Source organism: Cryptotermes secundus, unplaced genomic scaffold (genome assembly GCF_002891405.2).
Source record: "Cryptotermes secundus unplaced genomic scaffold, Csec_1.0 scaffold214, whole genome shotgun sequence".
Lineage (NCBI taxonomy): Eukaryota > Metazoa > Arthropoda > Insecta > Blattodea > Kalotermitidae > Cryptotermes > Cryptotermes secundus.
Window position 1 is genome coordinate 452,435 of NW_019743149.1, and position 13,067 is coordinate 465,501.

The 13,067-nt window shown below is 38.8% G+C and overlaps 1 protein-coding gene across 4 annotated transcripts in view; it reads right to left on the minus strand.

The window, feature by feature from the left end:
- LOC111873788 (codanin-1) overlaps positions 1-13,067 on the minus strand; it is a 52,088-nt gene that overhangs the window by 29,577 nt on the left and 9,444 nt on the right. For all 4 annotated transcript variants that reach the window (XM_023868756.2, XM_023868754.2, XM_023868753.2 and 1 more), the window contains exons 4-6: positions 10,321-11,267; positions 5,308-5,587; positions 1,234-1,397 (exon numbers count right to left, since the gene is read on the minus strand). In XM_023868756.2, the coding sequence (XP_023724524.1) occupies positions 1,234-1,397; positions 5,308-5,587; positions 10,321-11,267 (1,391 nt within the window). The remainder of the gene's footprint in view (positions 1-1,233; positions 1,398-5,307; positions 5,588-10,320; positions 11,268-13,067) is intronic.

The window sequence follows — 13,067 nt, forward strand, 5'->3', positions numbered from 1 at the left end:
TGGAGCTTCTAACTGCTTTTGGAGCATAAAAGTGTCACGTGATTGAACGACTTAAGATGGGGTTTGGATTGGTAATTGAATTTACTCAACTCTCACAAGTTGTAACTAAAGTAAGGATTATGCTCTCGCTGTTCTACACACTTCACAAATCACTATAAGACACTAGGTCTTCTAAGAATTACTGGGTTTTTGGACTTGGTCCGTTGTTCAGTATTCTAGAAACCAGGAAACACAACGTTTTGGAATCTGTATCTGTTTCCATCCTCGGGAGAGAAGGAGACACCTACTCTTTTGGGTTCCTTAGAAAGAGCTAACCTCAATCACTTTTAGCTCTTTCTAAGGAACCCAAAAGAGTAGGTGTCTCCCCACCTCACCTGAGGATGGAAACAGATCCAGTTTCTGAAATGTCATATTTTCTATTCTTTACAATACTGGACGATGGACAAATTCCAAAAACCTAATGATTCTGAGTATTATACACCTTTGTCAAAACCCTTTAGAATCTAGTCTTCTCAGTCTGTAACGGTGTTCGCTAGCCATTGTTTGGTAGTGGCTTTCAACGGAGCACAATCTGGGTTCCTGAACTGTCCTCAGCCTCAACTACCAGCTTCTACCAGCTAACAACTGCTAAAAACTGTACCCTAGCAGTTATCTAACTTACTCTCCAACTGACTGACTGACTGACTGGCCCTGCTTATATAACATTTCAGCATGGACTGCGCAGAAAACACCATTTTTCTGTTCCTCTGCAATTATTGCGTTCATGTCTGATGGGATGCCCATGTGATCACTACTCAGCCATTGCCTAGCAAAGACCATTGTTTGCAGAGGAACAGCAGTTGTATAGCTTCTTATTTCATGGTCGTCCCCTAGCAATGGGTCTACAAGCCACAATGCTGATGTCTGCAACTGAATAACATGATTAGCAGACTGGTGTCAGGATTCATTCCAAATTGAGCATTGAATTCCACTAAAAATTCCTTAGCTCAAACAGCTGTAACATTTGCATTCACTTAAACTGGTAACAAAATATAAATCCACTGGAAAAGAAATTTTGGATGCCCAATGAGAAGATGGGAAGGCCAATTAAAGGTGCAACAGGCATTGGTATCCAAAGCATGAAAGGAGAATAAGACAATTCACACTACAAGCCCAAGAGCACTAGTACCAACTACTTCTCACATCTATCCTCTATGGGTACCGTTCAGTCTGTGCAATGTTCAGCAATCTCACCTTGGCACGTACTGCAGACTGTGATCCTACTATGTCTTCTGGAAGCACTTTCACTCTTGACCTGTATGGCAGGAACGTGACCAAACCAAGGAACTTGGCAAGCAAGCGGAGAGCTGACACACATGTCAAGTAATTGCTGCGAGTGGTATCATCAACAGATGTGTCTGCAATCATCAGCACAAGATGCTAACTTAATCCTTAATCAAACTGTAATGAAAGATAACATGGAGGCTGACAACCCCACTAAGAAACATACATTTCCATGAAAATGGGAGGAATGTGAAATTGGGGGTCTGAAGTCTGGTTAGCTGACTGCTTAATAATGATTGCTGACAGTGTCAGAATTATACAGCACTAGATCATATGATGATAAATAAATGAACTGGAAAGGATATGGAAAGGAAGTGACTATGGCTTAATAGAGGTACTATCGTAACATTTGCCTAGAAATACTGGGGAAAACCATCAGAGACCTCAGGATAGTTGTGTCCTAGCTGAAATTCAAAGCAAGGACCTCCTGTTGTTGCTATACCTATCTCTTTGATGATTGGCTTTAAATTTAAAACTGAAGGTAAAATTATATATGCGCTCAATCATGTAACAAAACATGGAGACAAACTGTGCTGTGGAAATACACCTCAACACACTCTTAACCTAAGAACTAGATGCAGTGATCATTCTCATGCTACTTTATTCATCTCATTCATTAGTCAGTTATGGTTTACCTAGAGATGCCACACTAAAGGGACGAGTAACGGGATTATTACTGAATAATGTATAGTAATGGGCAAGGAAGGACAGAGGCATATCCTAATTTTAAGGCATTAACCTTGCAGAACTGAGGAAAACCATGACAACTATCATGCAGGATACTCAGTGTCCTGGCTAACATTCAAACTGAGCACCTTCCAAATACAGTTCAGAGGCATTACCACTTGAGCCATTGGTCACTGCCGCTTTATCCTGAAGGCAAAAGCCCCTTGTAACCACTAGAGGGGGGGGGGGGCTGGGTGGCCCCACAGCCAGTATGAATGCTACTGAGAAGAAAAATCTCTTGCCCTTGCCTGGAACTAAACTCAAATTCCTCAGTCAGCCAGCCTGTAACATCGCCATTATACTGACTGAGCTGACAATGGGATATTCCAACCATACAACTTTAATCCTACAGCTCTACCTCCCACTCCTCCTGGAACCACTATTTACAATGAGCACAAAAAAAAAAACAACAGAAAGAATAGACATCTGCTATAAGAGAGGCCAAAGTTCATGGAAGACTGTAGAGTTAAAGCATAAACAAAAAGTGCCTTCTGAACTATGCTGACCAAAACATATGTGACTTGAAATGGAATGACAATATTTGTAGGTGAGGGAAATCCAACAGAAATTTCTTTCCGAGAAAGAAAGTGATGCCTATCTACTCTGCAAACCTGGGTACATTATACCTTGTGTATGCAACATTATGGAAAAGAAGTTTTGTGTTAAGCATATCAGAATTTCCCACTGATGTATGAATACCAAAGTATGTTGAAAATTGACTCTAGTAACTTTCTAATGATGATGCAATGGTCTGTATCACTAACTGAATAGATGCACCCTCAATCCCATAGCTTATGGAGTATACCAAATTTTCTAGCACAAAACAGTGGTATGACCTGGACTAGACAGCAATCTACATGCATGTACATATATATGCTTAATATATGTGTACAATGGATGAATTTCACACTAATTACATATTGTGGCATGTAGACCTGTTGCTATGTAATGACTCTGTAATCAATGGCTGCTGCTAGGTAATTGGCTGTAAACAGCTACACAGGAATGGAGTTCTCTATGTATTCTAATGACAGCCATGTGATGCAATAATATAAGAAATGTTGGGAGAGGTGTCTTCTGTGTGATCCATGCCGCGTGTTATAAGCAGGACAAGTCTCGAGTTCAGTGAGTTGTGAGACAATCACCAGCCAGTAAGGACATGAATATGTAAGCTGAAGAAGCTACAGTGTTGGAAGTCATTACCAGGTGACAACCAGTGATGATACAAGGACTGAGAAGACTTACTGCGTGCCGTAGCGAATTGTAGAGCATGTGAATTAGCGACAGCTCTATAGTTACTTGTGGTTAAGATCTGTAAGCATTCAATAGATCAAGTTACTAATCCAGACCTTGTCTACAGTCAATCATATATGTGACAATATCAAGAATGGTTTCAATATGATTCTGATGGCTAAACAATTCAATATCAACCTAACCAAGAAGATTACTGAACAAGTGTCATCATTTCTTCCAACACACTTCAATACTGCCATTTCCACAATCACTTTAAGGTACTTACTCATAAAAATATGATAATCGTGCAGCTTTCTAACATTAGGCTCACAATCAAGTAGCAGATATCTTCTTAGAAATACTGAACACCCTGAATGAATATACAAGTTGATATGACTGCTATTAATGATGACAAACCACATAACTGCATCAGACGAAAGTACTAACTCCTAAGATGTGATGCTGTGTACTCCAAAAGAGGTTCACTGACATTTGGCAGGAATGTCCTGCCTCTATCTGCAGTGTTGACGAGTAAACCTACAGTGGAAGAAGCAGCAAGTGGAGCCCATTCACTTACTCTTCAAACCTGAAGATGGAGCAAATACATTCTTCTGAACTGGTGACAAGAAACTATTGGGCTACAAGATGTCATATCCCACAACATGGTACTCTTCATAGTAATCTTTGTGAGAACCTCAAATCCTACATCACAGAAACTGATATTATAAATGATCTTCAATTTAGCCATCGCTCTCCTTTCCGGTTCCAGTAGTCTTGAATGTTACAATTATATGTACTACACCTCACTTCAATATTCCAGAATTGTGAGTGAGTGCCATTCAGAACCTTGTGTAATACAATATTCTACAAAGAAATCACTCCTCAAGAGAAGTCTAAATATTTGTAATGATGGTGTATTAATAATAAAAATGGCTATTAATTTGCACATTGTCTATCACCTAGAGTTTTCCTAAATAAGTGTCAGAAATTTGATCTATTTCCATCATTAGATGTAAAAGACAAAAGTTTTCTACATAGCTTGGCCCATTAGAAAGAGTGGTCTTGCTAGAAGAGATAAAGACTAGATCTTCGTAATAGGCCCAACTAAACAAGGAACCTTTCCTTGTTTACACCTAGAGCTGGAACAGAGCCAGTTTCTGAAACAAGTTTGAAAACACTGAAGATGATGGACAATGAAAGAAAACGTTTCAGACAAAAAATACAAATGACAACCAGACTACAGTTTATATGTAAGCCTGGAATTGCCTCATTCTGTCCTTGGCAATGTAAAAGTTTTTGCTAGAAGGAGCTATGGAATGGACCATGAGGCAACAGTAAGAGATGTATTTATGCTTCAGCCAGCACTGTACACCTGACCTTTGCTCAAAACAAGTTTCCACTGTTGACAGTGTCATAAAGAGCAAAATCAAGATTTAATGTAGAACAGTGGCTCAGCAGACAGGTTACATATGGAAACAGGAACTGTTTATTTCGAAGGTTCTGCCCATTTGTTTAAAACTGGAGTGCATTTTGTTATGTCAAAAGAGTAGCTATTAGTGAAATTCATAAAGTACTTATCAAAGATCACTTTACATCTAAGGTCCACATATCTCAATGACCAACTGTTATAGCTGTTCAAGTTCTGACAGAAAGAAATGTATCTCTCTTTGTTTCGTGGTCAACTAGATATTGGGCACTGCGACAGTCTGTTGCCAGTTAAGATAAAGAGAGGTCAGGCATTTCCAACACAATTTTCTTTTCACAGAAAACCTCGGCCACAAACATTTCCTGCAGGCAGCAGCAGCACGTAATGCATACTGTTATTACATAAAGCTTAGAATTTTAATATTTCCAAAACTTTTCCAAGTTTCTGAGGATAGATACTTTTGGGGAAGTTAGTAACCACTTCCTGTTGAGATTTCAGTGAGTTTTATGCCAGTCAAGTGCACATTTTTGCACATGCAATGAGTCACTTTATAAAAATTTGATCTGTACTTAAACATTTAATATCCATTATCTCATTACCTTTATCCTCCAAATCTGATGCCACAAAAGTGGTCTCATTGAGTGCCAGTATCTGAGAGGCAAGACTGTCGGCCAAATGCTGCAGAAAAGCAGGATTCGAGGAGTGCAGGATGAAGTCATGGTAAAACTCCTGGTGTCCAGGGAATGATGGAAGTGGACAGGGGCCACCAGACTGGACTGGATTTACCAGTCTCTCATGCAGACGACTCAGCTTCTCCGGGTGCACATCCTTCAGAATGCTGAGGCTCTCACCACCATTGTCATTAAATGCTGTCTGCTCCTGTCATAAAAATTCAGGGATAAAAATGAAAGTGTACAGTTGGGCAAAAAAAAAAGTTCTCAGTTTACAAACTATTAGGACAGGAAGGATGCACATAAGTCTTTTTCAAACAGATAGAATTTTCTAACTTTGTTTGTTCTCATGAGATCCTTGCACCAGTGTACAAAGAAAACCTTTATTTCACATTCTTGAAGGAACTACTATAATAAACATAGAATTCAAGAACATAAACAAAAATGCAAATTTCTTTATATCATAAAATAAGCATGTTTGAACATAATAAAAATCTAAATGTGATTTGAGTAACCTATATGCCCTGTTATTTACTTAACCAGATAATAAAGGACAGTCTCTTTATCTTCTTGAGCTCTTAGCTCTCACATGCTTACTTTACTATGATAAATTTTGGACACGAGCGGAACTGTGACAGTGCTTCTTTGAATTCTGCCACATAATGTTGTAAACATAAAACCAGAAATTTACGTTGTTAAACTCAAAAATTAAATGTGAAGTCAGGAAAAATTAAGTTTGAACAAACGTAAAATCGGTTAAAATGCACCACTGCTTTACTGATATTCAGAAAAATGTAAAATTTGAAAGCACTAAATCCAAGTTTCTCTTCTTCAGTGTCTTAAATCTTAAACAATATTGTTATTACATATAACTTAAAAATGCATAATTTTTCACATTTCCAAAAGTCAAACATAAAAGAGAAGTGGAAAGATGTACTTAATCTGGAGTCCACATATTTCACAAATGCATTCCCTGGATTTTATATATTTCATTGGCCTTGATGTTCAGTTACTGTCGATGCAAATCTTGTGGGAGAAAAATTATTTCACCTTCTCATCATAATTTTGTACAGGACACCTAAAATCCTCCACTTTTATGTTCTTCTTTATGGTGCAGGAGAGAAATTACAAATAATATTTTCTGCCACTAAATGAACATAATCTGACAATAAGCTGTATAATTTATTTCTTAATATAGGCTGAAGTTCTTTATTTTAATGGTTTTGCCTCCTTACCTTTTGATTACCATCAGCGAAGTGGGACACATCAGACAGTATAGTGACTGACAAGGCTAAATAATCAGGGTCTGATTCCCAATAGGGGTAGGAATATTTCTATTTGTCACAAGGTCCAGACCAAACTCTTTGAGCCACCAAGCCTCTTAACCAATGGGTACCACGGAATCTGTCTTGGGAATGAAGCTGGCCATTCACCTCCAACTTGTGCAAATGTTAAGACTGCATGAAGCCATGCCTCCTATCCCTCATATTCTTCATAGTATGGTAATTAATTCAGCACTGGGAAAACTTTACCTTTTAACAATATTACCATATGGCACAATATTTAAATCTTGAATGGATTTTATATATGTAAAATGATATTCACTTTTTGTTCAATAAAATTCACTTACACTGCCACACCAGTTACTATTTGAACATACAACTATTATTTACACCAAGAGAAAGAAAAAAATGTCAAAGGTCAGTCTAAGAACTGTTTGTGCAGTGAGTCATTTCTGAGAAAATCAGTATAGAGTACAATGTAGGCTGCTAAAGTTAGTCAGCAGAAAATGTAATGCAATCCACACCATCTAGTTCATTGTTCACAAAGATAATCAGGAAGAGAGAAACATATTCAAAATATATTCAATGGACAAAGTACAAAAACCCAGCAATTCTGAGTGTTATATACCATCATCAGAACCCTTTAGAGGAACATATTATTCACTTCTTCTATCTTGTTAGAGCCATAAGTAATCAACAACAGGATGAATCTTGGAGTGTCATAATTCTTTGTTTGGATAATCACGAAATGCTAAAATATTTAGGTTTTCTCCCTTCCACCATGTAACGAACTCTTGTATCAAAAAGCAAACTACAAGCAGATACGATTCAATCATTAACAAATGACATCTGAATAAGAGACTGCATGGTCCACAGAGCTGGTATGTATGCAGTGGAAAATAGTAGTAGTCTCCGCCTCTGTCAGGAAGCAAATTCTCATTGTTCAGTCCAGTGCCAAGTCACTGTACTGCTTAAGGTAAAAACTTAAAGTACTGTAGGGTGTGCTACAAAATCATTCTAACCTAAAGCTACAGAACTGCAAAAAAAAAACAGTACTGCAAATGGAAATGTGGAGAAAGGCACTACTGGAACACTAAAGATCAAGAGTCAACAAATCTGACTGCCTGGTCACCAATGGTAACCAAAGAATTTTGGGTGGTGATTAATTTACCACTTAGCATTTCAAAGATGGCATTTTGGAATTCTAGCGTGAAGCTGACCACTTTCCTCCAATTAGTGCCGAGGTCAAGAAAACATGGTTCTATACACCACATCCCCCATACATCTTCATGGCATAGTGCTTAATCAGTTAAGTACAGGGATGACTTTACCCTTTCCTTTCAGCAATCCCACTCAGTCATTTGCTCCATGGAGGAAATACAATGCATTCAAAATTCAACATACTGTAATTACAAAGTCATAATCACTTTCTAAAATATTGTTTTTGCCATTATTTGTAATGGTTTAGAGGAAGTGTAATCATGCGAAGTGTGGATTATGGTTGGAGTCTTTGCTACAAGGACAAGTCAATAAGTAAGTTACAAATGGATACAGAACTTAAACACATAAGAGTACTGATTTGAAGAACGCTTTTATTTCTCAACATAATCACCCTGTACACTGAGGCACTCATCCCATCGTTTCACAAGCCCCTGAAAACCAGCAGCATAAAATTCTCTGGGCTGCTGTCGGAACCAGGTGGTGACTTCCCTTTCTACAGCTTCATCGTTGGGAAAACATTCAGCCAAAAGTTGATGTTTAAGAGGACCAAACAAATGGAAGTCACTTGGAGCAAGGTCGGGTTATATTGAGGATGCTCGAGGACTTCCAACTTGAAATTTCGCAGCATCTCATTTGTCTTGTTGGCAGTAAGGGAACTGCGTTGTCATGTAAGAGCAACACGCCTTTCGTGAGGAGTCCTGATCATTTCCGTTGATTAGCCTTAAGAAGTTTCCTGAGGATGCTGCAATAGGAGTCAGCATTTACGGTTTGTCCTTGAGGCTGGAATGCGGTGAACAGTATGCCTTCATGATCCCAGGCACCGCCTGGTTCCGACAGCAGCCCAAAGAATTTTATGCTGCTGGTTTTCAGGGCTTGTGAAATGATGGGACAAGTGCCTCAATGTACATGGAAATTATGTTGAGAAATAAAAGCATTCTTCAAATCAGTACTCTTATTTGGTTAAGTTGTATATCCATTTGTAACTTACTTATTGACTTACCTACATATAAGACAGCATGCAGAAGAACTGTAACAGCCTAAGGCAAGCAGAACAGCAAAGCTGTTACCTACCTAACCTCCACTCCCTCAATCCTTTGCCCATTAAGAAAAGGAGTTTGGTAACCAAAGCAAGCAGTATATGTTCGACTGTGTAGAACTGAAGATGTCAACCCTAGTCATGAGTCTGGCCTCCAGAGGTTGGAGATGTAATGCTATAGAATAAAGGGAATGTACTGCAACAACAAACATGGCATGCTGCCTGAGATGATGAGCATGCCGACACAGTTACAAGTGTAATAAGTTCATTTCGCATTCAGAATATTATGTAAGCAAATAATTTACCTAACTTCCATTACATGAGTGTCTGATTATGAATGACATGGTCTAGTGCCACAACAGCCACAGCTAAGCATCAGCTGGTTCTAGTTGGAAGTACAGTAAATTATATCTCGGAAAACTACAGACTAAGGGTAACCAAAACTGGGGTTCCAGACAATTAGCAGGTAGTGTGGGCTGAGCCATGAATATACTCTTTGGTTTAATTTTCAACTACCAGGTACTTTAATCTTCACATACAACTTCATTCTATATTTTTTGGTGTAATGTATTTTTTTTTCCTAGAATATAACATGGTAATGTACCTTTGGGTTCCATAAATGCTGAGTACAGCTTGGGTAGCTGTACAATTGCAGGCTTCTCAAGAAGGTCTCAGCTCCATGAAGTTAGTTAGAAGTTATGTTTCTAGAATATACTAAATAGCTTCATACTACATATCCTTAGTGAATGATTACTGACCTCCCTGCCCCTAAGGTTTAAAGAAACTATGAGACAATCTGTAACACATCTTATGTCTAGGCTGCAAGTGTCTAGGACACACAGTATGACAACAACATATTAATCTTACATGTGCCAAAAATTACTGAATCACCTTTCTCTGGCAAACAATCTGAGGTTCTCACAGGAGTGACTCCGAAGGGTACGGTTGTCTGGGCTGTAATGTCACATAACTCAGATGGAGCCTGGAATTTCAGAGCAACATATTGCCTCTAACATCAGGACCAAAAATGCCTGCTTTTGCTGGCTTTTTACTTGGCTTACTCTTCAGTTCTCAATATGAAGGCAATATGTTACTCTGAAACATCACTCTCCCTGAATTACATGGTGTTATAACACAGAAGCTATAAGCAATCAAAATATTTGTCTGGCTACCCAATTTCCATAAATGTTTTGACCCCTGTTGAAGACATTTTTTCAATGACTCAAGTGATAGGATGTGATGAAGTGAGGAGACTGGAATAAAGGTAACACAGACAGACATATTTCAGTTCGGAGTTCATGTGATTTAACTTATTATGGACAAAGCTTAACAAACAAGGACGAGTAGAAGAAGGAAGAAAGGAGGTTATGGTTTGTGGATGGTATGAACTGTAACACTTACACTGCAACTGGAGTAACCACTGCAGGTTCCAAGCAGCTGCGAACGAAACAGACGTGCAAAGTGAACAAAGTTGGCAGGCTCACTGTGAAGGTTAAGAAGTGTTTTTATACGTGATCCCAGTGCATTAGCAAATGACCAGTCAGGTAACATGTGGTCTGCCTCCCACTTGCGAAGAATGTCATAGAAACCGTCACGTTGCTTGCGAAAAATGTGAAATGCCTGGTCTGTTGGAAAGTTGTGACGATTGTCAGTGTCTGACTGGAAAGAGACATTGGCCTGAATTCCTGCAACCACAGGTGCACATCGTCTAGTTTTTGACATGTCACTGGTAAGAAATTCACTAATGAAGTCATACAAATCTGGCATAAATGCTAAAATGTATCTGTTATCGGCGATCATTCTTAATGTAGTCTTGTCAAATAACTCTAAAATATGCCGCTGCCGGTTCAACAGTGATGTAGCAAAATACACACAATTATGTACTGTAGTAAAATAAGCACATTTCTTCATGTTCCATGCTCCACGATACAAATGATGAGTGGCTTCCTCACTGGATACTTCCTGAGATGGATGAAGCTCATCCGTTTCACATCCAACAGGGACCCGAACCACAAGCAAGCCCGCCACAAAATACAGTTCTGTCATTATATTTAAAACCAAATTACAATCCATCAGGCGAGAGTAAATGTCTGCTAACACCTGCAGCTCTTCTTGGCAGCTCACCAGATGAGGCTTGGCCACAACAAATTCATTAACATAAGAAGTGACCACTTCTGTAGCGGAGTGAGTTACATGCTTGTTGTCACACATTTGTCTCAGACGTTCTTTTCGCAGCAGTATTCTCTCCTCATCAAAGTTCTTACTGTTGCTTGTTTCTATTGACTGCTCACAAAATGGGGCACTGGGTTCACACAACCTTGATGCCAATCCAAAACGTACATCTCCACCTACAACACATATCAGCAACATGACAACACACAGCACCCCAGTTTCATTGCCACAGAGCAGTTCAGTCTATGAGTAATGCTTTAAACTTGTATTTGGGAGGTGTTTCATCTGCTTCTTCATTCAGATGCCAGCTATCCCAACTGAGGTTTTTTATGGTTTTCCTCAATCCCTCTGGCCAGATGCCGGGATAGTACCTTGATTAGGCCATGACTTCTTCCTGCCAAATAACTCTCAAAGTTATTTATTAGTCATTTTATGAGCCAACCCCACACAGTGTAGTTACTGAAAGCACTGTTACATAGCTCATAAAAGAATACACAACAGAATACAACACATGAGACTTCAAATGGCTGTCAATTCTTCTACCTCCATCAAACTGTTGTGTCCAAAAACGATTTCTACAGAGCCCCAACAATGGACTTCATGAAAGGATTTCTGTGCTCACAATATATTCTTCAATATGAAGCAGTCATTTTGAAGGTTCTTGCAGAAATGGTCTACATCAAGTAGCCGACTGTAACTTCACAACATGAGGTTCTCATAGCAATGACTGTTGACAGTTCCATTTCCTGATATGTAATGCCATGACAGAATTCTTAATCTACTACATTAATTAACAATTTATGTAGTGCCATTATTACTTTCCAAGAAAGATTAATGGGTTAGAATGTCATGAACACTAAATTTCTAATCTTTCCAACGCATCATCAAAAAGCACTTTTTAAGTCTAGAAGCATGCTAGAATAAGAATTTATAGTATCCCACATTTTCTGACACCTTTATATGGGACAAAACAAAAAATTAAAATGTGAACTGCAGCTTCTGACACACAATTTATGAGAAATGACAAAGTCCCCTTGGCTGGACAAGAAAAGAATCAGAAACAGACCTCATATAGGCAAAATTTCAAAACAAATTCAATGTGATTCAACAGAATGCAAAGAAACAGGTTTCTGAAACCATTATAAATTGCAAACCACTTGGGTCAAGGATCTGTTCATGTTCTCTGAAGAAACAACAGGATGAGCAAGGTCCAAACAAGTCAACACCAAATCCAGCTCCCTGACTGCTAGGTGATTACGATCAGCTGGGCTTGTGGTAATAACCCGTGTCTGCCCCACCCCCAATAACTTCTGAACCAAGTCACAGATAGAGTTCTGATAGTCAGTATGGTAATAAAAAAAAACAGAAAAAATTCCGTGGCCTGTAGTCCGCAAGCGACTATACAGACTCCGCGACCGCAGCTTTTTGGCGAAGTTAGTGCCAACTTTTGCAGATAGAGGGTGCTGCATGGTCAACACAACAGATCCTCATGCCTGTTGATCTTGGGTTTCTAGACCGGAGCCCCTATTTCTTTGAAATAGCTCGTCAATTATCCTCACAAGGCTGAGTGGATCCCATTCCAGACCCGCTACTTCTCAGAAAATCTGGTAGCATGGGGAATTGAACCCGAACCTCTCGATCTGTAGCCAGGAACTCTGACCACTAGATCACAGAGACAGTCCAGTGTGGTAATAGATGTTAAAATTATAATTTTGGTCCAGGCAATTTCTTTGGCAGAATGTAACAACATGGAAACCATGCAAAACCAATACCCTATTTAGTTTTCAATCTGATGGCCATCATTTATGAACAATTAGAGCTGGGCGTGTGAATTTTTTTTATATAAAAATATGTAAACATAACTAAAAACTTTGTATGAAGCAATATCTATTTATTTTAACTACTATTCATTTCACATGGACATTCAGCCATCAACCTACACCGAAGCAATACAAAATCAAAATACTGACCAACAA